General features: G+C 39.0%; 1 protein-coding gene across 1 annotated transcript; it reads right to left on the bottom strand.

Annotated features, from left to right (window-relative positions):
- Window positions 1–2,128: 2,128 nt before the first annotated feature.
- LOC133646622 (transforming acidic coiled-coil-containing protein 3-like) lies at window positions 2,129–26,961 on the bottom strand. Its single transcript, XM_062042188.1, has 17 exons — window positions 26,823–26,961; window positions 25,746–25,914; window positions 25,552–25,679; window positions 25,441–25,487; window positions 17,395–18,412; window positions 17,253–17,310; window positions 16,906–17,026; window positions 12,150–12,208; window positions 11,948–12,081; window positions 11,794–11,881; window positions 6,016–6,141; window positions 3,254–3,321; window positions 3,019–3,062; window positions 2,766–2,926; window positions 2,582–2,688; window positions 2,380–2,500; window positions 2,129–2,301 (listed from the first exon to the last, which is right to left on the bottom strand). Exons 2-17 carry the CDS (start codon window positions 25,911–25,913, stop codon window positions 2,236–2,238), a joined length of 2,514 nt encoding a protein of 837 aa, XP_061898172.1. The 5' UTR covers window position 25,914; window positions 26,823–26,961; the 3' UTR covers window positions 2,129–2,235.
- Window positions 26,962–27,849: the final 888 nt, after the last annotated feature.

Raw genomic sequence — 27,849 nt, 5'->3', positions numbered from 1 at the left:
GCCACATGCGGCCCGTTAAGCTTTTCAATCTGGCCCGCCGGACATTCCCAAATCATTTTTTTAGATGTTTAAGATGTAAAGTGTAGCTGCCATTATGATGTGCAGTGATGTTTTCTAATGACCGTAAGTCTTCCACTATACTAAGTCTTTCAATGCTTGGAATCTGCGCTTTTGCATGATACAGCAGTTACTATGGTCATCTAATTAGTTGAAATGTGGGTGTCAGGGACAGACACGGAAGGAGATTTTTACAACAAAGTTCTAAAGCTTAGTGATGTATCAGATTGTAGGTGGGTTTTTTTCCTTTTACCCTTCGCGTTTAGATTTTTGTTGCATTTCGCTTGATTGTAAAATATGTGGATGGAGTGTGACGTTCATGTTGAAATTTTAAGTGTTTTATCCATTTTTAATATTGTAAATCCCACATTCTTTATTTTCATGTACATTCTGGGTGTCTCATACAGTAAAAAAATGTAAAATGCCATTCTGTTTTTTAAGGCGGTCTGTCATAACGTTTTTAGCATTCAGACATTATTGTAAGGTTTTGTATTAGTGTTCCTAAAATTGTGATATACCGGCCCCCAGACACATTTTTTCTCTAAATTTGGCCCCGAGTCAAAATAATTGCCCAGGCCTGGTCTAATTGTTCCCTGCACGCGGTGAGTTGCTCACAGCTACCCTTATGTTTATTGGAGACCTCCCTAAACCCAGTTGTTAAAAATACCATTAAAATTTGGACTCAATTTAGGACACATCACGGCTTACACTGGGCTTCCAGCGGTGCTCCGATTTTGAACAATCCCGCCTTTCTCCCTGCCTGCTCTGATTCCGCGTTTCGCGCTTGGTCGACTAACTGCCTTAAAATTCTCAATAACCTGTACCACAATGGAGCGTTCTCTTCCTTCGCCTCTCTGTCAACAAGATACAATCTGCCTAATACTAATTTCTTCGATACCTCCAAACAAGGAATTTTATTAAAAAACAATTTCCTAATTTTCCCAACCGCCCCCCAGAAGCAGAAATCGATCGGTTTCTCTCCTTTGACTCTGACCAACGACGTTTGATATCTGTCATATATAATGAAATCGGCCTTCTGAATCCACTTAACATCTCACTTGCCAGAGAATCCTGGGAGCATGACCTTGGGGCACCTATACCTGACGGGCGGTGGAGAGAGGCTGGTACATTCATCGTCTATATGCGCTAGGCATGGCCTACTACCGTGTAAGGTACTACATAAAGCACATTTCACCAATGCTAGACTGGCTAAAATATACCCCAACCATAGCAACGCTTGTAGACAATCCCCAGCTGACCATTTGCATATGTTCTGGACGTGCCCAAAACTCAAGTTTTTGGTCTGCTATTTTTGACACTGTCGGGCAGGCCCTCGATAGGACAATAACACCCAGCCCGCTGACTGCTCTTTTTGGCGTTCCACAGGTGGACGGTTTACCTGCAACCGCTTGTCATGTCATTGCGTTAACGACTCTGCTGGCTAGGCGTACAATTCTTTTTAAAAGGACGCTTGCGTCTCCGCCGAGCCATAACAGTTGGATACAAGATGTCTTGCAGCGTCTACAATTAGAGAAGCTTTGGTTCTCGCAGAAAGGATCTGTGGCATCTTTCCATAAAACCTGTGGCCCCCTCTTAGACCTTATTAGGGACAAGCTTGACATCACCCCAAGCAATTCGAGTAACACAATTTAGACAGAGCTGACCGCTGAAGCCCCCAACATGCCCCCCCCTCCTCCTGACCCCCATTCCTTGTATTGATTTACTTTTACGTTATATTTTATTGCATATCTTACGTATTATTTATTTGACCATATCTATTCTTTTATTTATCTTTAATATATTTTGTTAGATTGAATCTATGTTTGCATATATTCATGTGTGTCTATATCTGTTAATGGGCACTATGTGACAATTACCTTGGGTATTGAGTGGGTGGGTATTGTAAGGGTTGGTTTAGTATGTTACATATTGTAAAATGTGTAGATACCTCAACTTGTTGTTGCCATGATTCATCATGCTGTACTGTCTGCAAAATTCAATACAAATATTTGAAAAATAAAAATAAATGGCATTAAAAACAATTATCAAATTAATCAACCAAGCATAGCTGTATCATCTTTATTTTAATATTACAGTACTGAAAAAAGACAAACAAGAAAATGATGAGAGCAACAATGAAGTATGTACAAAACATGTAGAACAATAAGTGAAGTCCTGTCAACCCTTCTGGACTTGGCTGATGAGATCGTCACAAAGTTTAGTGAGGTCTTCAACCTCCTTCATCTGTCACATTAAAAACAAAGATGTTGTTGTTGTTTATAGTCATAATAATAATAATAATAAAAAAAAGTTAATGCTGACCTTCTGGTCCAGGTTCTTCTCTAGTGACTGCGCCTTCAGCTGATCCCACCGCAGCTTCACTTGCAAGGCTGACACTTCGGCTTTGTATTTAGAGCGAACCTCAGCTATTTCCTCATTGGCGCTGGCGGCAAATACAGTCGGTGAGGATGAATTAATGATTATGAATGAAAACGCTGACATCAGAAAGTGTGGCGTTTCTTACTGGCTGATTTTCTCCTCAGCGTGAGCTTTGAGGGTGTGGTAACGCTGCTCCTCCTTTTTGATTCTCACCAAATAATCCTGAGCACAAGCTTTCAGCGTCTCTTCGTTCTGCAGAAACAGGACATTATTAAAAGGAAAAAAGGTGCAGTGATGACTTTTTAAATGTCACGTATCCAAGATCTGACCTTTTTATACCCATCAATGACCTCCTTGTACTTCTCCAGTCGTTTAAAAAGCTCAGAGAATGACCTTTCTAAGTTGTTGAGGTCATTGGCGATCTGCTTCTTCTCCAGGTGGGCCTCGTTAAGTTTACCCTGGGAAACTTCACGCTCCTTCTCTTGGTCAGCTTCAACAACACACAATACACTCCTTCAGGAACACTTATAAAAAAAATAACATAAAAATAAAAGTAACTTTCCCCCCCCATTATAAACTTACCTATCATTTTTGCAATGATTAGCTCAAATTCTGCAATGATTTTCCTGTTGGAAAGAAAAAACGTCAGCAAAATATACATAACATGAAAAGATCAGCTAGTATGTAACATATACATAAAATGAAAGAACAAGTATGCAACGGAACATGCTTAAAATGAAAAGATCAGCGAGTATGCAATGTAACATACTGTATACAAAACATATTCCATCAAATATTGTTTGGATTCAAGTCTCACCTCATTTCCTGACCTTCGTCATGCAGCGTCTTATACTTTGCACACATTTCTTCCTCTTTTTTTTTTGCCTGCAGCAAAAAGCACAACATTTTCTCTTAAAAAATGATACATTGCAGGATTTCCCTTAGATTGCAAACATTCCCGTGGCGGTGAGCGTCCCCAATCGTTTTAGTGACTTTTTCCTTTAATAAAAACGACTAGCAAAAACAAAAAAAATCTGGCATCTTTTTCTGGTTCTACAAAATTATAGACTCTATTCGTGTTTAGAGACTGTCGCTCGATGAACAGCGTGAGCAGCAGCAGCGACCCTGACGTCACACGTGCTTCACACTGCTCGAGCCTCTCTCCATAAAAGCCGCCACTGTAGTCTTTTACATTTGGTAGCTCGCGGTCCGCAGGTATTTCTCGGATATATTAAAGTACCCCAGACATGCTGCCTCTGCTACGGACAACCTCATGCGCATTGCTTACACCTGGCAGTCTTTTTTCGGTGCATCACTAATTATTCATCCATTTTCTACCGCTTAACCCTTCCGGGGTCGCGGGGGGTGCTGGAGCCTATCTCAGCTACAATCGGGCGGAAGGCGGGGTACACCCTGGACAAGTCGCCACCTCATCGCAGGGCCAACACAGATAGACAGACAACATTCACACTCACATTCACACACTAGGGCCAATTTAGTGTTGCCAATCAACCTATCCCCAGGTGCATGTCTTTGGAGGTGGGAGGAAGCCGGAGTACCCGGAGGGAACCCACGCAGCCACGGGGAGAACATGCAAACTCCACGCAGAAAGATCCTGAGCGCAGGATCGAACCCAGGACCTCCGTATTGTGAGGCATACGCACTAACCCCTCTGCCACCGTGCTGCCCTAGCACTAGTCAGTAGTGCGCAAATAGGCACACACACCGTATTTTCTGCACTATAGAGGGCACCGGTATATAAGCTGCAAATAAATACGTTGTGAAATTAGTTAGTTACACAGAAAGATTCTGTAAATGTTTATTTACATACCTAATTGTTTCCAAACGGTGTCTGTAACACGGCAGTACAAGGGCAGATCAAACAAAATAGAAGTCATCATGACTGCGGAAGCTAGCTCTTCAAATAACTAAACAGACTCAGTAACTCCACAGTGACATTTTGGTGAATTAACAAAACAAACAATACTGACATTTGTTTTAAAACAAATGTGTATATCAGTGGTGGGGGTTAAACTATGGAATTCTCTTTATAATGAGATAAGATTGTAAAAATATATTCCAATTGAAAAAAAAATATAAAGACAGAACAATAAAATCATATGGACAGCCATAAGTGTTTACATTTTGCTTTATATTTATTAATTTACTTGTTTTTTGCCTGGTTTTGTATTTGTTTTGTATCATCCCGTGAGGTGTACCTGTATATTACTTCTTTTGTTTTTTTGTTCGGTTTGTACTTCATGAAGTTTTGCACTTGTGTTTTTTTTGTTTTGTTTTGTTTTGGTTATATTTGGATGTAATTGTTGTTTCACATATTAAGTAAGACTATGTATTATGTGAAGGGGGCAGGAAAATATAAGATTTTTCATCATCCTGCTCCTTCTCAGGCATTGGTGTGTAACGGTGTAACTGAATAATTGTGTTATAATTGTCTATCAAAGATGCACATCAATGAAGGAGATAAATAAAAATGCTCAAAAAGCTGCTTTTCAACACTTGCAAAGAGAGCAAAGTGCCTACAAGGCATGCTGGGTACTGGGGTTGCACGACGTAGACAATATAAATGTGGTTGACGATAGAGAAATGAATACAATTGTTCACACATACTAGCTGTGTCCTGCAAATTTGACAGTGACAAGCAAACGACCAAGTCCTGAACGCAAAATAGCATTGTTGCTAGCGGCTAATGTCCCTCCACAATTCAGAGCCACTTCGAAGTCAGCAATCTTCGCCTCCATGGCGGTAAATAAACTACAATTATTTTACGTATCATCCCAGGAGGATGAGGAATAGCTAAACATGGTCCACTACACACTATAGGAGAATAAAATAAAAAATTTTGTAAAACCAACAACACTGGACTGGGTGAGTTGTTCAACATCAAAGTAGTCGACAAACAGAACCCACTTATTCGGTTTCTACCATACTAACTGGGTTCATTTCCACAAATGATTATTCTACCTTTTAGAGTTTATAGATTTGCAGTAGTTTGGAATAAATAATTTTGAATATACAGGTAATTTACAATGGGGATTAAGTACATATGTGTTGAGACAACTGCAAATGGGAGGACAATATTTGGACAAAAGCATTTGAAGCATTATGTAAATTTGTTAGCATTTTCCCGTGTAAATATTAATTCTTGGTTTAAATATCACAATGTCAAGTGCAACTGGAACACAAATTATACCATTATGATATTACAAAGAAATGTAGACATTATGAAGAATTGGGAAGATTGTGTCTTATTCACCCAAACTAAACATTACTTTACACAAAATGTAGACAGGCTAAATAACATTACATAAAAAGGACATTAAAGTCAACTGGATCACCAACAATGGGAATAGAGAAAGTTACCCAACATCCAGTCTAACTTCACACATTACATCTCGCACTAGTTACTGCTGCAGTTTGTTGAGAAACAAACAAATGACGAAAGGGACGTCATAGTGAAGATTGATGACCACTCATTTTTTAGGACTATTTATTTTTAATGCCTGGCTGGCGAACCACTGATCTATTAAACATAAGTCTGTCTACTTAGGCAGGATGTACCTCAGCCTGGACCTTGGCAATGGCGGCGTCCATGTCCTTCTGACTGTACTTGAGCACTTCAATGATGTCCTCAATGTTTGCAGACGGTGAGAAAGAAGAGCCCAGGTTTGCCAGTGTCTGTGGCGTCTGGGTGACATAAAGACAAACATGTTGGATGATGTTCAAACTAAAGAAAGCACTGAATGGCAAGTAAAGAGGAGCATTTAAAAAAAAAAAAAAAATTCTAATTAAGATGAAGGCAAAATGCTCTCACACATAATCAATTAATCAAAGTTTACTTATAGCCCTTAAGTACAAATGTCTCAAAGGGCTGCACAAGCCACAACGAACGACATCCTTGGCTCAGATCCCACATCAGGGCAAGAAAAAAACTCAACCCAATGGGAACAACGAGAGACCTTGGAAGGGACCGCAGATGTGGGGATCCCCCTTGGGCGTCCAGTGCAATGCAATGGGATGATATCTTAATGTTCTGAACTCCTGTTTAGATTAAAGCAGACCAACACTGCCTGGAGGAGTTGCCAAAGCATTAATGAATGGACATAATGCTACTCTGACAGCAAGTTTAGACTTAGTTTATTTTTAAACATTGCCTCCTACTCTTCTAAAACTGCTGAAGATGCACATTTCTCTTGAAGATGAATTAAGTATATACTGTATGTATCAATGTTCTTTCAGCATTTTCTCAGGCAAAATTCAATTCAGCAATAAAGCATCAATAGAAGGATGCAAAAAAGGAATACGAGGGGCTTGCCTTCAGTTTCTCTTCTCCACGGCGGACCTTGTGTCCCCTGCAGTGACCGTGAAGCGAACCTGCACTACTGTGTAGGGTTGTCTTGATACCAAAATTTTGGTACAGTTACCAAAATGTATATCAATACTTTTCATAACGTAGGGCACCACAACAAAAAAATTGGCTTCATTGGAACATATCTTATGATACATCAAACATACATTTCTTATTGCAATCAAATTGTCTCTTTTAGTGGGGCGGCATGGCGTAGTGGGTAGAGCGCCCGTGTCAGAAACCTGAGGGTTGCAGGTTCGCTCCCCGCCTCTTACCATGCCGTTGTGTCCTTGGGCAGGACACTTCACCCTTGCCCCCGGTGCCGCTCACACCGGTGAATGAATGTTGAATGAATGATAGGTGGTGATCGGAAGGGCCGTAGGCGCAAATTAGCAGCCACGCTTCCGTCAGTCTACCCCAGGGCAGCTGTGGCTACGAAAGTAGCTTATCACCACCAGGTGTAAATGAATGATGGGTTTTTAACATGTAAAGCGACTTTGGGTACTTAGAAAAGCGCTATATAAATCCCAGGTATTATTATTATTATTAGTAGTAGTAAGTAAGCAAACAAAGGGTCCTAAGTTGGCTGCTAACATATGCAGTAACAGATTGTGTCATTTCTCATTCTATCATTTTGTCAAAATAATGGACAAACATTAGAAAATTGATTATTAATCTACTTGTTCATATCTGCTGACTTTGTTTTTACATGTTATATCTAGACTTCTGTTAAAATGTAATAATCACTTATTCATCTGTTTGATACTTTTAATTTGCATGATACTACAAATGCACCTGGGGATAGGTTGATTGGCAACACTAAATTGGCCCTAGTGTGTGAATGTGAATGTTGTCTGTCTATCTGTGTTGGCCCTGCGATGAGGTGGCGACTTGTCCAGGGTGTACCCAGCCTTCCACCCGATTGCAGCTGAGATAGGCTCCAGCGCCCCCCGTGACCCCGAAGGGAATAAGCGGTAGAAAATGGATGGATGGATGGATGGATGATACTACAAATGCTGGTATCAATCCAATACCAAGTATTTACAGGGTCACACCTTGGTCAACTTAGTTATTCTTCTTCCAGGGACATACTTTATGGGTTAAACAATAAAAAAAGACAAGATTTTGTGAAAAAAATGTCAATATAATCATTGTAGTATCGACTATGTACGGCTTTTGTACTTTATATCATCACAGTCGAAGTTTGTGTGGACCTGCCCATTGCATTCGCTTACAATCAGGAGTGCTAGCTACGGTGAGTACTGAAGCATGTTTAGCTATTCGTCGTCCTGTAGGAATGATATTTGTAAGACACTTAGTTTGTCCCCCATGGCGGCGAGGATTAGAAGTAGCTAAAACCCTACCGACTGCGGATAGACAAGGTTCAAGGTTTCTTTAATGGTACTCGTCGGTAAAATAGTTGTGCAGACATTTGTAATTCAGCGTCAAGACAGAATGAAGCAAGCAAACACAAATCATATAAAACATAAAAACATTTTAAAAATCCACAAACAATCACATGTATACAGGCACACCCTAGAACAATAAAATATAATACCTAATAAACCAATAGAATCATTGTGATTAAAGTGCTGTGGCATAATAAATACATTTAAAAAACTAAATCCCAATGTGATAGCCTTATTTAAGCGTGTGATGGCAGCAGGTACAAAAGTATTCTTACATCGTTTAGTCCTACAAAGAGGAACAATGAACCGCCGATCAGAGCGAAGGAGCTGGAATTCACTGCGTAAAGGATGATGGGTGCAGTGGTGAATAATAGAGCTTGCCTTGCGCTGCAGCTGTGTGGCATGGATGTAAAATAGGTTGAGTTGCGGTTAAGCTAACTAACCCACTTAACAATTTGATTTAGTGCAGACTTGTTTCTCAAGGACAAACTACCAAACCATGACACCTGGGAGAAAGACAGAATTGATTCAATATATGCCCGATAAAAGATTTACAACATGGTTCTATGTGGAGATGTGACAGTCTCCTCAGGCAATGAAGACGGTGTCCCTTTTTACACACCACTTCGCAGTTCATCTCGAAGGTCAGCTTTGAGTCTGACCGTGCCGAGGTACTTGTAGCTGTCCACACAGTCTACAGGCTGACCTTTTATGAATGTGGTAGGTTTGACATTGGTGTGGGTTCTAAAATCAACAGTCACTAGCTAGCTAATAGCTAACAAAAGCAAGAGCTAAGCACCTATTTCAAAGCGGCGTTTCAGTGTTTATAGCTTCACATGGTTAGTTTTAAAGCCAAAATGCGTCCATTCTTCCTTTGCTATCCCCACACGGTTTCTACTTGTAAGAACTTTGTGCGTTGTTTAACATGCACCCCTGCTTGTTTTACCAGCAATGTCATGACGTCACGGTGCGCCGTCATGTTTGGAAAAAAAGTACCTTTTTTTTCCAGAAGCAGTATAGTACCATTTTTATTCATTGGTAACACAGTACTTTATTAGTACCGGTATACCGTACAACCCAACATATGTGTTTACGATATGAATGCCATTAAACTAATCCTAAACTAATCAAAAGTCTGCTTAGAATGAAGCCTATGGGAGTCGCTCTATTTCGCCCATAAAGCGCTTTAAAAAACATCCAATCACCTCCATCAAGGCTTCATACACACGCTGTAAGTAAATATGTAATGTAGTAACAGGCACATTCATAATAACATGTAATATGTACGTATTTTGCTCATTTTTAGTCGGCGCAATAATTTCAAAAACGTGTTACGACGTTGGCTTTTTTCTTCAAAAACATCACTGATTACTACTCACTGCAGATATCACTTGAGACAAAATAAAACCACTTACTGTACAATGTCTGCCCTGACTAAGATGCTGACTGCTAGGATGTTATTAGGGCTGCACATTTAATTGCATTTTAAATTGTGATCACGATTTTGGCAGCTACAATTAAATGACTGTGTACGTTGGCGACATTAACAATTTAAAAACAGGCTGTGCTGCATTTAAAACCAAGCACGTTCACAACCAACAGTCAGCCAACCACCAGGGAGCGACCGATAGACAATGGACTCATGTGAGAGCGAGTAAGAGTGAGGGACAACAGAGGTTGACGGTATATTGCCCAGTAGCTCCCGAAAATATTAGGACAAATAAATGCATTATTGCATCGGTGCCGCAGTTACCCACATGGTACAGACAGGCACGCATTTTAACCCTGAAACATGACCGCACGCCTTGCCGTTCTCTAAGCACTCCCACTCGTTTCCCTCAACCCGGAAATGCTACCGCACGGATGAACCAACAACAACCGCCCCAACGAGTTGCGCAGCAAAGCTACGTTGATGTGTACATCCAAACAGTTGTGGAAACACATTAAGCATTAGCAACACTTCCCTTCTTTTCTCAACCGCCATCGTTTGCCCGCGCTATAAAGCTGGTTGCTAGCCAGCCACCGCCACAGAGTCCCTACTAACAGCTACAAAAGCCGAGGTGCCCAAAATACAGAGGGCCGTGTACAGAGGGACCCCGTATCCATCCACCTTTTAACAACACGCCAAAATAACACATGTAATAAACTTTTATTTGGCCAAAGACATATGCCCTATATAAACTTTGTGCGGTAGAATTAATGTGCATTATCTTACTTTTTCACTTGTTTGCACTTTATGATCGCACTCTACAATGGCATATTTTAGTTAGCTTTTTGTTTTTTGTACATTTTATTTAATTATTTCATTGTTTTTATAGTATCATTTTAAAATGAAAGCCAAGTTTACATACTGTTTGTTTAAAATAAGTGCAATAAAATATGTATTAACAGTAAATAATCATGATTTCAATACGGCTGAAAATAATTGTGATTAATATTTTGGCCATAATTGTGCAGCCCTTCCTGTTTAGATGAAGAATGACTCATAACATTCATAAAGAATAGTGTGTGAAACCAAGCACAGACCAAGCGAGTTTCCGTGTCTTTCTCGCCATTCTGAAGTTTAAATTGGATGCCAAAGTTTACCAACTTGCTGGATTATGTCCACATCCTTCTACTATAAAGTGAGAGACATTTTTTATGATATACAATAAACTTTCACAAGCATTGAGGCGAGAAAGCAGCTCACTAGCCAATGTCAACACAGCCACACAAACTAGTTAGCTCTATCTGATAACGGCGCCGCTATAAATAGTTTGTCCGCGTTAGTGCTTATCATACCAATATTACCAATATTTGGTTAACATTCAAGTCAAAAAACGCAAATGGAGTACGGTTGGCTGTTTTTTATGTTTATTTAGAGGGATTTAAAAGAAGACCTCCTACCGACTCCATTATAAGCTGAATTTTATTCACAAGTTAAAATGCATTAAAAAAGAAATACATCCGTCTTCTTGTCCCTCATAATGATTGTAAACGATTGGCAAAATTCCAAAGGGGAAAAACTTTGTTTCTTGTTTTAATGTTAGCATGTAAACTAGCTCGCGTCAGTCTGCAACTGCAAGGTGCAGTTATCAAACACTGTTTTACCATCATTTTAATTTAAAACGGTAACACAAACCGTTGGGAGTTTTACCGTGGTTATCAATAATACGGTTTATTGCTACTGTAACATGGCACCGTTGGATTGTAGGATCGGCGGGATTCGGTTTGTCCCAAATAAAGTACCACTGGTTTGTCTGCTCCAAAAAGGAACCGCAAAGTCTGTGGCAAAAACTTGCATAACACGTAATATACAGAAAATGTTCCTGTGGTTGTGACTCTGCCTTTCTCCTGTCGAGGGTATTTTATTAATTTCTTCAAATTCTGCATGAAAAGAACATGATTCAGGATAAATATGCTACCAAATCACATACTCTGCTATATGAAATTGCTTCTTCTGTAGGAGATGTCATCAGGCTGATGCAGGCTCACCCACAAAGTGGGTGTTCTAAAATGTGCTGAAACTGATCACTTTATTTTAGAGGGGCCCTTTAATTACTTCACCAATCAATCAATTACTAAGGTGATCTCTAGACTTACTGGAGCTGTAATGTCATCAGTCAGTTTGCAGCTCAGCTTCTGAGGCAAATTTGCAGCTTCTTTTTCAGCCACTGGTGGCATTTCAAACCTAAAATTACACAAAATATTAGTTTCCAGTTTCGATTTCACCCGGACACATTTTTGCAGATATTACCGTGAAACAAGTGCTGTAGGCTGAATAGCTTGTGCTGGAACAATCAGGCCTCCTCCAGACTTCTTTGGGCTCTCCCTCAGTAGGGGGTCAAATTTTAGGTACAAAGACTGTTTGCGCAGCGCTGACTCTTTAAACTTGTCACAAAAAGAACAAATGTTTAGTTCATGCATTCCACCAACATCAGTGAAGTAGCAACACTCACGCTGCAGGAGCCAAACTGTTCGAGGTAGTCAATTTGTTCTTCAAAGTTGTTGGCCATGACTATGGAACGAAAACACAACCTGATTATTTCAAGACTAAGTCAGTGATTTTCAAACTGTTGTACGGGTAGCACGAATGGTATGCGAGCTCCATCTAGTGGTACGCGAAATAATCCCATAAATATTCAAAGTGTTACTGTTCAAACTGTGTGTAATGTTACATTGGCCAAAAATATAAAATTCACTAGTTAAATAAAACCTTGGCCTTGTTTTTAAATGAATACTTGGTCCTACTATGCTACTGTATTTTATTGTCGGTATTCTGGTGGTAGTTGGTGAGCCAAGTCTTTTCTGAGGTGGTACTTGGTGGAAAAAGTTTGAGAACCACTTCTTTAAGTAGTATGGTTATGAGAACAAAGACAATGCCACGTTATAAAAAAGGCGATGTTTGGAGTGATTTTTTTGTTTTCCTTCTGATTCATTAAAAATCTGACTTTCTATAAAAAGGATTTAGCACAGGTGTCAAACTCAAGGCCCAGAAGCCATATCTGACCTCATTTTATATGTCCCGCAAAAGCCTGGAACTAATATGAGTCTTTTCTTACTAAACGTATTCAACTTTCCATTTTTTCATATATATATATACACACACACATACACGATGAAATAATTGTGTAATAACATCATGAGACAATTTATATTTGCACAATATTCCCTGTTACAAGCAACCCTCTGAGGGCAGCCATCACTGTCAAGTGGCCCACAAGTTTGACATCCCTGAGATACAGTATATTATTGACATCTGGATGGGTCCATAAACAAATCTTTAACCTACAGCAACGTCTTTTACAGTTTATTTTAAGTTCATATACAGACATTGACAAAGAGGTCCCCGGAGGTGGGAATCTTTGGGCACCCTCACGATTTGATTACAATTCAGGAGTTACGATTCGATTAAAAATCGATTATTGATGCATCTTTAATTAATGCATATTGATGCAGTTTTACATTTCTTTAAGTTTTACTAAATAAGCGTTTATCAATTACAGCTTTTAAAAACAGTGCATTTGTAATAAACAGTTGAAATAATTCCAATCACATTTATTAAATTAATGGAAATATGTGCAAAACTGGAACATAAGTGCACTGTAATAAAGGAGCTGGTCGGATTTCTTGGAGAGTTGGCTCGCTGCAGTCATCCAAATTATAGAACTGTCTGCATTACTTTATGTACAATAAATAAATCGATTGATGTTTACTAATCGATTTTATAATCGTCCATGTCTGAATTGCGATGAATCTAAAAATATATTATTTCCCCCACCTCTAGTGGTCACTGCTAACTCTGTGTTCTGACTCCAGTTGAGAGTTCAGCAGTCACTTTTTTAGTTATTTTCTTTTATGAAGGACCCTTAGGAACTGGAATAATTCCTTCCAAAACAATTTCAATATATGACAACAATGGATGTATGCAGCATTTTTGCTCTGCTTTCACTTGACTTATACATTTGTTTGCCATCAAGCGCTTGACGACTGTAACTGGATATCAAAATATCAAATGGTTTCACCTTTAAATTCTGACTTTTTTTAGGCGGGCAGGCAGACAGAGGGGAGGGGCTGCGTGCTGGCAGACTGAGTCGGAGAGGATTTGACAGAGAGGAGAGTGAACCAGATGTATCATGTACAGCCACGCTCGGGGGTCCGCTTAGCTTTTATTTTGTTCATTATTGTTGAATTCATTGTTCACGTGTGTGTGTGTGTGTGTCAGACGCATGGGACGAATAGGAAAATACGGAAGAAACCGCGCCCCGTATTGGTTCAATACGGGATGCATACGTATTTTACGGGGCGGGTGGCAACCCTATACACCAGTGGTCCCCAACCTTTTTGTAACTGCGGACCGGTCAACGCTTGAAAATGTGTCCCACGGACCGGGGGGGAATTTTTTTTTTGTCATAAAAAAATACAATCATGTGTGCTTACGGACTGTATCCCTACAGACTGCATTGATCTATATTGATATATAATGTAGGAACCAGAAATATTAATAACAGAAAGAAACAACCCTTTTGTGCGAATGAGTGTGAATGAGGGGAGGGAGTTTTTTTGGGTTGGTTCACTAATTGTAAGTGTATCTTGTGTTTTTTATGTTTATTTAATAAAAATAAAAAAAAACAGTTTTTTTTCTTTTTAAATTTCTTGTGCGGCCCGGTACCAATCGATCCACGGACCGGTACCGGGCCGCGGCCCGGTGGTTGGGGACCACTGCTATACACAACTACAATATATGTGAAATAATCAATACACAAATAGCCATTTGACTGAGGTGTTGAGTTTCAGCTTTAATTAAAAAGGTTTTAAAAAATATTCAAGGTTTAGGCATTGCAGCTACAAATTCATTATGTATATAAATATATATATAATACATTTCATTTTCAGTGACTCAGATGACAATTGTAAATAGATTAATCTTGTTTAATATTCAAAATGTATTGATGTCTAAGGGCTTCATTTATTGCAAATTATTCTCATCCAAGTGTTAAAAGCGGTCGCTATATTGTCACTGTGTTTTTTGGCACACTCAGTGATATACTTTAGTTGAAGTTTTAAAGAGGTCACATTGTTCTACAAACCCCGTTTCCATATGAGTTGGGAAATTATGTTAGATGTAAATATAAACGGAATACAATGATTTGCAAATCATTTTCAACCCATATTCAGACAACATATTTGATGTTCAAACTGATAAACATTTTTTTTTTTGCAAATAATTATTAACTTTAGAATTTCATGCCAGCAACACGTGACAAAGAAGTTGGGAAAGGTGGCAATAAATACTGATAAAGTTGAGGAATGCTCATCAAACACTTATTTGGAACATCCCACAGGTGAACAGGCAAATTGGGAACAGGTGGGTGCCATGATTGGGTATAAAAGTAGATTCCATGTAATGCTCAGTCATTCACAAACAAGGATGGGGCGAGGGTCACCACTTTGTCAACAAATGCGTGAGCAAATTGTTGAACAGTTTAAGAAAAAACTTTCTCAACCAGCTATTGCAAGGAATTTAGGGATTTCACCATCTACAGTCCGTAATATCATCAAAGGGTTCAGAGAATCTGGAGAAATCACTGCACGTAAGCAGCTAAGCCTGTGACCTTCGATCCCTCAGGTCTGTATCGCATCAACAAGCGACATCAGTGTGTAAAGGATATCACCACATGGGCTCAGGAACACTTCAGAAACCCACTGTCAGTAACTACAGTTGGTCGCTACATCTGTAAGTGCAAGTTAAAACTCTCCTATGCAAGGCGAAAACCGTTTATCAACAACACCCAGAAACGCCGTCGGCTTTGCTGGGCCTGAGCTCACCTAAGATGGACTGATACAAAGTGGAAAAGTGTTCTGTGGTCTGACGAGTCCACATTTCAAATTGTTTTTGGAAACTGTGGAAGTCGTGTATTTGCAAAAAAAAATTAAGTTTATGAGTTTGAACATCAAATATCTTGTCTTTGTAGTGCATTCAATTGAATATGGGTTGAAAAGGATTTGCAAATCATTGTATTCCGTTTATATTTACATCCAACACAATTTCCCAACTCATATGGAAACAGGGTTTGTACGAATCCCACATTTTTTTCATGTAAATGTTTTTATTTTTGCAAAAAAGCTTTAAAATTCCATTCAGTTTATTAAGGTGGTCTATTTTAATATTTTTCAGTCATATTGTGAGTGTTTGTATTGTGTTCAGCTTTTACCATTTTCTACACCTTTTAAGGAATTTCTTTCACTAATGCTAAACAACCTACACATGTTTCAAATGTTACTTAAAAAAGGGAACCAAGCACATACAGCAGAAAAGGAGACACTTTGCAGCTAAATAGTGTCAAAAACATTACACAAACAAAGTCAGTGTCATGTTAAAAATCAGAAATAAAATAATGTGACAATATTCACTGGTCTTAATCATCAGTCACTCCCTCGAGTTTCTGTGTAACAGAAATAACCTGCAGGCACACTTTTATCGACCAATTGTGTTGTAAAAACTTTGACTGGTATCTTTCTGTGTGGAGTTTGCATGTTCTCCCCGTGACTGCATGGGTTCCCTCCGGGTACTCCGGCTTCCTCCCACCTCCAAAGACATGCACCTAGGGATAGGTTAAATGGCAACACTAAATTTGCCCTAGTGTGTGAACGTGAGTGTGAATGTTGTCTGTCTATCTGAGGTGGCGACTTGTCCAGGGTGTACCCCAACTTCCGCCCAAATGCAGCTGCGATAGGCTCCAGCACCCCCCTACTCAGTGGCCTAGTGGTTAGAGTGTCCACCTTGAGATCGGTAGGTTGTGAGTTCAAACCCCGGCCGAGTCATACCAAAGACTATAAAAATGGGACCCATTACCTCCCTGCTTGGCACTCAGCATCAAGGGTTGGAATTGGGGGTTAAATCACCAAAAATTATTCCCGGGCGCGGCACCGCTGCTGCCCACTGCTCCCCTCACCTCCCAGGGGGTGAACAAGGGGATGGGTCAAATGCAGAGGACACATTTCACCACACCTAGTGTGTGTGTGACAATCATTGGTACTTTAACTTAAAATGGATGGATGGGAACCTATTTGTCAGTTTGAGCCAAACATTTCCTGGTAATTATATGAAGTATTTTTTTAATCATTATTTTTATTGGTTAAGAACATACCATTAATATACAGTAAATGCAGACTGAAAAGTCATGATTTGTTTAAAAAAATGTTTTTACTCACATTCAGTCCCAGGAACAAACTCTTGATTGAATTCTGACACGCAGGTTTCAGGTTGTTGTGCAAGTAATTCCACTTTTGGCAGTACACCTTTATCTAGATCAGCGACTGTCTGCTCAGCTTTCTGTCAAATAAAAAAAAAAAACTGAACATTTTAGAGATTAAAAAATAATCATAGTTCCAATTTTATAATTAAAAAACATGCACTATATCTCCATATTTTTAATATACCAAAACATTTTGTTTTGTTTTTTGGGCATGCAATTAATCACCTATTTAAAAAAAAATGGAGATGCATGATTTTCACTAGACAGTGACAATATTTCTTAGATTGTTTTAGAGAACTCAACCTGGATTACGTCTGGTACTGCTTGTTTGTTGACTTGGATGAAAATGTTCTCATTGGCACTGCAAAAACGGGGGAAAAAGGTAAATTAGTTAAGTGAAATACAATAAGCAAAAAGTCAATCCAGACTAGATTAGACTCCATACCAAACAGGTGTTTTATCCTCCTGGGCGGGTAGGGAACTTGTATGGAGGCTGCTCTTGGGAGAGTTGGTGATGTTGGACGTTGTTCCAAAAGGCTTAAAATTGGGGTCATCAAGCTTTTCAAAGTCTAAAGAGTACACAGCTTTGAGGGCCCCCACATCTGCATCGCCACCGGCCATACACTTTTCTACAAGTTCTCCTGGTGCCTTCAAATCCGACTCATTATCATTGGGTTTGAGGCCTGATGGTCTTTTGCCAACCCTCTTGGGTGGCGTCTTCGGTTTCACCTCACCGCCATCATCAAAGTTAAAGTCCAGCTTGATCGGGCCTTGCTTGGCAGATGCAGCAGTTGGCGGGGCCTTGGATTCAGCACCTTGGCCATCAGATGGAATGGGGGCCACAGTGGCAATAGGCTTCACACAAACATGAACGGGCATTTCCTGGAACACCTCGGGCACCTCTAAATCGACAGGATGGATCTGCTTCATCTCTTGATCATCTGTTGACTTCCTCTCCAGCACAGGAGAGTTTTGAATTTTGGAGCCTTCTGTTTTGAAAGGATCGATTAAATCAATGTTGTCTACATCAAAGTTGTATGATCCTTTTGAAGGCAGCGGAGCATCTTCAACAAGACTTTCCAGAGGTTCATTCAGGTTGCCGTTTGGGTACGTCTTGGCGGGGACATCAGGTGTGGCGCTGCGTGATTCTTGCTCCATGGCAGGAAGAGTCATAATAACCACACTACTGTCTGCAGAGCTGAGCTCGCTGGAAACCAGGGAATTCTCTACAGTGGGGGCGAAGGGAAGGGTCTCGTCCAATGCAGAATCGGACTTGCTGGTGGGCTCACTCCAGATATTTTCTGGTTGTTTGGCAGGAGAGTTCTCAAGTAGAGACCTTGGAGGTGAGAGGACCATCTTATTAGAACTCTGGAAAGGGTTCATGTTGTCAAGGTTGTCAAAATCCAACTGGTAGTCTCCTTTGCTTTGTATTGGCATGTCATCATCTGGATAGGATAATTCCGCTGTAAAATCCCAACAAATTCAATAAGACTTCAGCACTCTTAAATGGCATAAACAGAGACATCTCTAATGCATTTGTGTCAAACTCAAACTAAAGGCACAGGGGATCTGATCTAATCATGTAAAAGATATTCCAACAATTATTTTGTTCCCAAAAATAAATGCATGACTTATGATATTTAAGCAAGTTATCAATCAATCCGTTAAAATAATCAAATGCTTATCCAATTGTGCAGTTGTATATCTGCGGGTAGCTATCACTGCGATGTGGCCCAAGAGTTTGACACCCCTGTGACCTAAAGCTACTCAAGTTGTACAAAATGGCAGTGTGAGAGAAGTGGAGGAAAGGCTCAACTCCGCTGGTGTGCTTGGCTTTTTCCTTTTGCTATTTATATAATGGCAGGAGAAGGAAATTGTGATAACCATTAGGAGGTGGGAATCTGGGCACCTCACAATTCAATTACAATTCAGGAGCTACGATTCGGTTAAAAATCGATTATTGATGCATCTTTATGTACTGTATATTGATGCAGTTTTACATTTATTTTTGTTTCACTAAATAAGCATTTATCACTTAACCTGACTCTCGCCAGATCCTTGTAGTTCGCTGAGCTCCACACAAGGATCTGGGCTCGAGGGCAACGCAAACTCCTTCAAGATAGCAAAAAATAATGAACCAATCAGGATTGCCGGGCGGGATTTCATAGATAAGCCGTAAAGTTAAAGTTAAAGTACCAATGATTGTAACACACACTAGGTGTGGCGAAATTATTCTCTGCATTTGACCTATCACCCTTCATCACCCCCTGGGAGGGGAGTAGCGCCGAAGCGACTGTTTGATTCAAACAACAATGGCGGCACGCAGCGAGGAGTCGTGTGCTGACATTGATTCTGCTATTGCAACTGTTTTGCGACATCGATAGTCTACTGACATTGCTGCGTTGTTTCAGTAAAAGTTCTCTAACTTTTCGCTCTGTCGTTATCCAATATGTCGGCTTTTCGGTTTTGGATTTCCCAGCGTCGCTCTCATCAGCATCACAGGTGGATTTCGATGTGAGTGGTTGAAGTAGCACGTCATTCAAGATAACGGACAAGTGGTTTATCCAATCGCATACAATGATTTTTTTTTTTTTTTTTTACAAGGCCCCGCCTTCTTAAATACATCCCCTATTGAGAAGTCCCAGATCCTTGTGTGGAGCTCAGCGAACTCCAAGCATCTGGCGAGAGTCAGGTTATTTATCACTTGCAACTTTAAAAAAAAAAAGAAAAAAAAGAAGTGCATTTGTAATAAGAAACCGTTAAATTAATTCCCACATTTAATAAATTAAAGGAAATGTGTGCAAAACTGGAATATAAGTACTCTGAAATAAAACGGAGCTGGTCAGATCTTTGAATACGATGCCACAAGCTTGGCACACCTATCTTTGGGCAGTTTCGCCCACTCCTTTTTGCAGCACCTGCCAAGCTCCTTAAGACTGAATGGGAAGCATTGGTTTTCATCCATGATGTCTCTGTACATTGCTGCATTCATCTTAGTCTAGTCAGAGGTGACTAAGACCCGGATAGTCACTCTGTCAGAGCTAAAGCATTCCTCTGGAGAGAAGGAAAACCTTCCACAAGGACAACCAACTCTGCAGCAATCTACCAATCAGGCCTATGGTAGAGTGGCCAGATGGAAGTAATTTCTTAGTCAAAAAAATTGCTAACATGCACCTTAAATACCCTCAGACCATGAAAAAAAACAAATTATCTGGTCTTATGAGACAAAGATGGATTTATTTTGCGTGAATGCCAGGCGTCATGTTTGGAGGAAACCAGGCACCGCTCATCACCAGGCTAATACCACTACAGTGAAGCATGGTGGTGGCAACATCATGCTGTGGGGATGCTCTTCAGCAGCAGGACCTGGGAGACTACTCAGAATAGAGGGAAAGATGAATGCAGCATTGCACAGGGACATCCTGGATAAAAAACAACCCTTCTCGTCCAACCTGATGGAGCTTGAGAGGTGCTGCAAAGAGGAATGGGCAAAACTGCACAAAGATAGGTGTGCCAAGCTTGTGGCATCATATTCAAAAAGATTTGAGACTGTAGTTGCTGCCAAAGGTGCATCAACTAAGTACTGAGCAAAGGCTGTGGATACTTATGTACATGTGAATTATTTCACATCTTTATTTTAATAAATTTGCTAAATTTAAAAAAAAAAAAAAAAAAAAGCTTTTCACTATTATTATAGAGTATTGTCCGTGGAATTTGGTGAACAAAAAGGAATGTATTCCATTTTGGAATAAGGCAGTAACATAACAAAATGTGGAAAAAGTGAAGCGCTGTGAATACTTTCCAGGTGCACTGTATGTGTTTCTCAACACTTGAACTAAACAACAAGAGCAAAGGGCGGCTATTTTGAAGAAACTACAATATAAAACATGTTTTCAGTTCTTTCACCTTTTTTGTTAAGTACATAACTCCACAACTGTTCATTCCGTTTTGATGCCTTCAGTGACAATGTAAATAGTCATGAAAATACAGAAAATGCATTGAATGAGAAGGTGTGTCCAAACGTTTGGCCTGTACTGTATATAAAACCCTAATGGAGGCATTTGGATGTTTTAAGGCGCTCTACAGGCAGAATTGAACGGCTCCCTCAGGCTCTATTGTAAGCGGACTTTTGATCGAATGTATTTTATTTTTAGAATGCATTAAAGAAAGAAATACATCGGTCTTCTTGTCTCATAATGATTGTCAACTATCTGCAAAATTCCGGAAAAAAGTGCAGTTCCCCTTTAAAGATGCAGCTAATGGGAGTCACCGTTGTGGCCTTCAAAGCCCTCTAATACGAATTAAAAACCCTCCATCAACGTTTAATTTACACGCTGCAAGTCTATATATGATGTAGTAACAGACATTCATAACACTATGTTATATTTACAATATTTACCATATTTTTATCATTTTAATCATTGACGGATTTCTTCAGCACATAGATTTTCGTTGCCATAGCAGCGCACGTCTGACTTCTGGCAACAACTGTGTGGTCCTACTTCCGGATACAAAGGCGTGTGTGTTGTAATGATGGCAGACTTGGTAACTGACTACAAAGACGACTATTTTTGGACAAATGAGGATTCACAACCTTATCTTTTTGAACCTGCATATACAGAGGATGAACTGCTGCTTGTAGAAGCGAGCTCGAAGAAAGAGTGACACGTTGGAGCAAACGGAAGCAGAGAGAGGGAGGTCGGTGTGTCTCGAAGCTGCAAAATGTGGATCTTGAAGCCATGCTATTTCGACATAAATCGAGTGCTTATCCAAATAAACCAGAAAAAATGTCCACAGCCAGCTGGACCAAACGCACAACTATCCATCGAGTGTGTCACACTTTAATATTATTCATGATACATGCAGCACATCACCGTACAACTACAGTGCATAAGCTGTCTGGCTAGCTGTGTACAAAGAAAACACGAAATGTGTGCCAATACTGTAATAGGATTGTTCATGTTTTTCAGTCCGTACAGATTGGGGTCTTATCGTATTGTGTTGTGCATTAGAAAATCAAACACGTTTTGTGTTGACGTAGTTGCTAGCTTATCTCTTTCCGTAGCTAGCTTTTACGGCTTATATCGAAGCATGCCGATGTGTTACTACGATAAGAAAAAAAGAGTTCCTCAGTGTTTGCTCTTACAATAACAATGTCGCAACAGCTTGGTTATTATACAGGTTACGGAGCGTAAATTAAGTATTGGTGACAGTTTTTGAATGCATTTTTAAAGTGATTTAGACGTAGAATGAATGTACATCTGAATCTTGACAGTTGAACACACATCATTGACAGAGACTGAATAAAATTGGGCCTAGTATTGAGCCTTGTGGGACTCCAGCAAAGCAAAAAAGATAAAATGACTGAATTTCCTATTTTTTACATCTTTTTGGCTATTTGCAAGATGTGATTTCATCCAGCAGAGGGCACTAATAAATAAGTTGAAGTTAGTTAATTTAAAAAGAAGCAATGCATGATGTATTGTATTATAAACGTGTTTTAAATTAAAAACAAAAACAGTACCTAAATAGCCACGCTGATCTAAAAGGCTTATTACATTTTTGAAAAAGCAACTGGAAGCTGTTTTTGGAGAGATGTTTATGGATCCCAAATTGCATTGAATGAAGAGGGGTATGTCCACCGTTTAGGTGTTCAATTATCTTTGTGGCAACCCACTTTTCTGCTATTTTTCATACAATTGGTAAAATATTTATCGGCCAATAGTTCTCTGGTTTTGTCAGATCTATAAAAACTGTGGTAACTCTTGCAGTCTTCTATGTCAATGGCAATTTACCCTGATTTATAAATGTATTTATTAAATGTGCAATAGAACTTGCAAACACCTCTTTAAGAAGTTGTTTGCTTTTATACTTTTTAGAGATTATCTAATTTTTAAAACCTCAGAAATAGTTATTATTATATATTGGCATCGTATAATCCAGCATCTTATATTGATGTATAGGCATTTTAAGTGGGCAGTCAGTTCTTCAATTGAACGAATAAAGAATCTATTAAAACTATCAGTAATTATATCCAGATTTTCCAGTTTGTGTACTTAAATGTGTATGTAGCTAGTAGCCTAATTAAGTTTTCCCAAATTATTTTTCCCATTACTTCCCCCACCCCTTCTATTTTTTCAATTAAAAAAAGTTTGCCTTAGCTTCACGGACCTTGTTTTACAACTTTACCTACTCAGTGGCCTAGTGGTTAGAGCAGGGGTTGGGAACCTTTTTGGCTGAGAAAGCCATGAAAGCCAAATATTTTAAAATTTATTTCCGTGAGAGCCATATAATATTTTTTAACACTGAATACAACTAGATGTGTGCATTTTTAAGTAAGATCAACATTTTCAGAGTATAATTGGTCTCTTATTCTTTTTAATAACATTGTTATTCTGAAGCTAACCAATAATAAATAAAATACTTCTTACCATTAATGTGACTTCTTGAACAGGTGCGGTAGTAAACGGATGGATGGATTAAAATGCTTGAGAATGTTTTATATTTTGAACGTTATTTTTAACACTGATTACCAGCTGAATTATTCATTACTTATCGTGTTAAGCAATGTCAGCTAAGATTTATCTGAGAGCCAGATGCAGTCATCAAAAGAGCCACATCTGGCTCTAGAGCCATAGGTTCCCTACCCCTGCGTTAGAGTGTCCGCCCTGAGATCGGTAGGTTGTGAGTTCAAACCCCGGCCGAGTCATACCAAAGACTATAAAAATGGGACTCATTACCTCCCTGCTTGGCACTCAGCATCAAGGGTTGGAATTGGGGGTTAAATCACCAAAAATGATTCCCGGGTGCGGCCACCGCTGCTGCCCACTGCTCCCCTCACCTCCCAGGGGGTGAACATGGGGATGGGTCAAATGCAGAGGACAAATTTCAACACACCTAGTGTGCGTGAGACAATCATTGGTACTTTAACTTTAACTTATTTGTAAGTGATGAAAAAATCTGGCGATCACTGTTAAATTCTGTTTTTAAAGATATTTTTAATGCGTTGTCTCTTCTCTTCATGAGTTTCCTTATATCATTATCTATCCTGGGAAGATGTTTCTTATATTTGAATTTTCCCATTTTTGTAAACTTAGCTGAGCTTTCACTTAGGTTTTTATTAAAGCTGTTAGAACTAGCCTCAATGTCATATTTTGACTGTTAGAAATAAATGGACATAATCATCTATTCAGCAACAGACTTATTAGAATGATGTTTGTTTTTTGTATTATACGAGATATACTGTATTAACCTATTTCCGATGTGAAAAAAAACCTACATGCAATATGCATTTTCTTCACATTCGCAGTCAGTGACGCAGCAAAGAGCGCACTGAAAAAAAGTTAGTTCCATTGCATATGCACTGCAGGTGTCAGGACAGCTGGTTTCTGAAATGTCCATAAAATGTGAAACATGTCTGCTGCTTCTTCGAAAACCCGGCAAAACACGCACGATAAAATAAATGTGCAGTAAATGATTGAGTGTCTCCGTAGTAAAGGCACCATGAGTGCATGCAAAATCCTCATTTAAAAAAGGCGATGTGCACCAGTCATGAATAGCACACAGAGTTTTCGTCGATCACATGCAACACACCCACTGACAGTACACGCAATTTTATCGTATAAACACATTGTTTTGCACCTGCTAATTGGATCTTAGTAAATCGGGCCCTTAGTATTTTTTGCCACCATGGAGTCGAGGATTGCTGACTTAGAAGTGCCTTTGCACAGTAAAGGGTTGTATACCGCAAACTCACTAGTGAGGACGCTACTGTGCGTGGACCAATTTGTTCTCTTGTCAGATTTGCAGGACACATTTTGAATGTATCAATAGATGAGAAATATAACAATAACAATACAACTTCTGTCCTCAACCAAATTTAGATTGTATATATTGCGGAACCCTACTTTCCACACACACAGTGTAGTTAAGTATGAGTACACACGCAGTTTGGTTTTTTCACTTTAAAAAACTGGGGTTCTCCTTTTTTACACTTGTATGACAGTTAATGTTGGAGGCATAATGACGTTTGACTTCTCTTTAAACTCCTGTTGGTCTTATAAAAGGTAAGAAGCTCAATTTTATTTTACTTTTATTATCCAGCGGTTCACTCATCTTTAGACTTGTATGACAGTTCATGTAAAAAAAAAGCATGAAAATGCATAAAGTTAAGTATGCCTCAGCAAGCCCACCTCTTTTCAATTCTGCAACTCTAGTATACTGTATCAAGTGTCTTCAAAGAGTGTAATTCTGACTATTTTCACACTCGTATGACAATAGGAGCCTGAGCATGTTACTCAAGTCAAAGCATTGCAGTTATATGCTTTATGGTGGTGACAGTTTTACCATGGATTTGATTATTTCAACTATAGTTGATTGTTTTTTGTAAATTCAGAGGTTAACTGGCATCACAGAATAGAATGCGTTTGACTTTGTATGCTTCCAATGTATGTTTTAAAGTGTAAATGCAAGTAAAAGTCAGATATGGTACCTTTTTTGGGACCATCAGGTAGCTCAGATGTCTGTGGTGGCATCGTACTAGAAAAAGAACAATTTGTTTGGTCTAAAATGGTACAATGTTTCACTTATATATAGTACATACTTGGTCATGTCCAAATTTAAAGACTCCATTGCTTTTGTGCACTCATTCACACATGCAGTGTTGACCAACTTTGTAGGAGACATAATCCTTTTGGTCATTGGGTCTCTTCTTGGAGTCTGGAAACAAACCTAGTCACAGAATATCGGTGAGTACACAAATCAAAAAACAAAGTGATTTGACTGAATAAGGTGTACCTTGATGCCCTTTGGCACCGTCTTGCTGGGTAGGTTTTCTGTCTGACGCAAGATGGACGGCCTCCCGGTCGGCTGATCTTGAGCGAAAATGTCATCGCTTGTGCCGCTGTGCTTTCCTCCTCCAGGGCAGACGCCACAATTCTCATCATTTATTTCAACAACGCTCATCCTGTTAAATAGAAGTGCTGTACTTACAACTCACAGAAACGCCTCAAAACAATCTGAGGCGAGGGGGTCGCTGGAAAAAAAAATTAAGCTGCACCTAGCTGATAAGACAGTTTCTTAACCGATGACAAAGTTTGCAACAGAAGGAGTCTGCTTGCAGTGAATCCCTGGAAGTATGTAATGTTACTATATAGGATTAATTATTGACAAAAGGCTTGAAATAATCCTAAATGGAAAAATAATTAAAACAACTATTAGAAATACAATTACCATTTTGTCAACGATTATTTTACATAAATGCAGCAACTATAATACTGTAATTTGCCCTTGTGGACACATTTATTATGCATTAGCCCAGGGAACAGTAGGTCACGTGATAGTCTCACGAGTTGAAGCCCGTCAATTTTATATACAAAACATAACCCCAAATGACGTCAGTGCTACATCAATTGTGAGCGAAATATTCGTCTTTGTCATGTAAGAAAACATGGTTATTGTGTAAATCTGTCATCGCTATTCATATCACTGCATTACATTGTTCATAAAAATAGTTTCGAACTTCAAATAGCTAACTTAGAGATGCTAACTTTAACCGTGTTAACGATGACGTTTCATTTTATAGTTAGCATCTCCAATCATTCCAATGTTTTCGTTCACAGTTACATTTCCAGACTTTACTTAAACTTCCATGAACTGATTAAGGTGGACCCCGACTTAAACAAGTTGAAAAACGTATTCGGGTGTTACCATTTAGTGGTCAATTGTACGGAATATGTACTGTACTGTGCAATCTACTAATAAAAGTGTAAATCAATCAATCAATCAATTCCCAAAGAAAGGTGGCTAACGTCAACTGGTTGATAACAAAACATGTTTTTAAATTGAAGTAGTATACGAATTAGCACCACGTACCTCAAATTAACCGAAAAAGCCGATTGGATAGAATCTTCTTTTCATCACATACAACTCCTGCGTTGATACATGGAATGACTTACTTTCGGAAGAAAAAAAAAACCTCTTGTCTTCCTGTTGGGAGAAGACCGTTTGTATTTTAAATACCTTGTAACGAACCAATAACATCGTTCGAAATTCGAAGTAGCCAATTGCGTGACGACCGGAAATGACACATTGACGACTGCTCATTGAGGACCTAGTCATAACAGGACGGCATTCAAGATCATTCCGAGTCATTGTATGTTTTGGTCATTGAATTTTCGTTTTATGAATGTGAATTTAAGAACAAAAAACGATTAGTTTATCTGAATTTCATTTTTAAACACAAAAAATATAATTGAAAAATAAAGCGTTCTTTTTAGATCGGAAAATAATAATTACCTAGAAAAAATTCAGTTTCATTGGCATTTTATATTTCATACAACAAAAAACAGTCAGCAGAAACGAAAAAACAGACTAAAAACCTATGTTTTCCAACACCGGAACCGGAAGTTGCTACTTTTTAAAGGACTACGGACTGGCCTGAAGAAACATTTTTTTAAACATTATATATTAAATATATAACGAAATTCAAACCGTTATTTGAATGTTATCACTGCCTTTCGACATGAAAAATACGTTATTTTCCAGTTTATTTCAAATTGAAATTCAAATAGACCAATCGTTTTGTGTTTTTAAAATCAATCCATCCATTCCGACCGCTAGTCACTTTTTGGGGTCGCGGGGGTGCTGGAGATAGTCCCATTCGTGAAAAGAAATTCAAAAGATTCACTAACCATTCAGTAATCGCTGTGAAATTCTATTTGAGAAGAAACTCAAATGTAAACGTTTGTTTCATCTTACAGCTATTGCTGAATATGATTTATTTATTTACAGACACACATAATTTTGTATTACATTATTGTTTCTTTCGTTGATATCAGAGTTCGTTCTGAGAAAAGGTAATACCTAGAAGCGCACAGTTTATGGACAGGGTCAGGGAATT

Source organism: Entelurus aequoreus, linkage group LG03 (genome assembly GCF_033978785.1).
Source record: "Entelurus aequoreus isolate RoL-2023_Sb linkage group LG03, RoL_Eaeq_v1.1, whole genome shotgun sequence".
Lineage (NCBI taxonomy): Eukaryota > Metazoa > Chordata > Actinopteri > Syngnathiformes > Syngnathidae > Entelurus > Entelurus aequoreus.
Note: the sequence above shows the minus strand (reverse complement) of the source record. Positions and strands in the feature narration are given on the sequence as shown.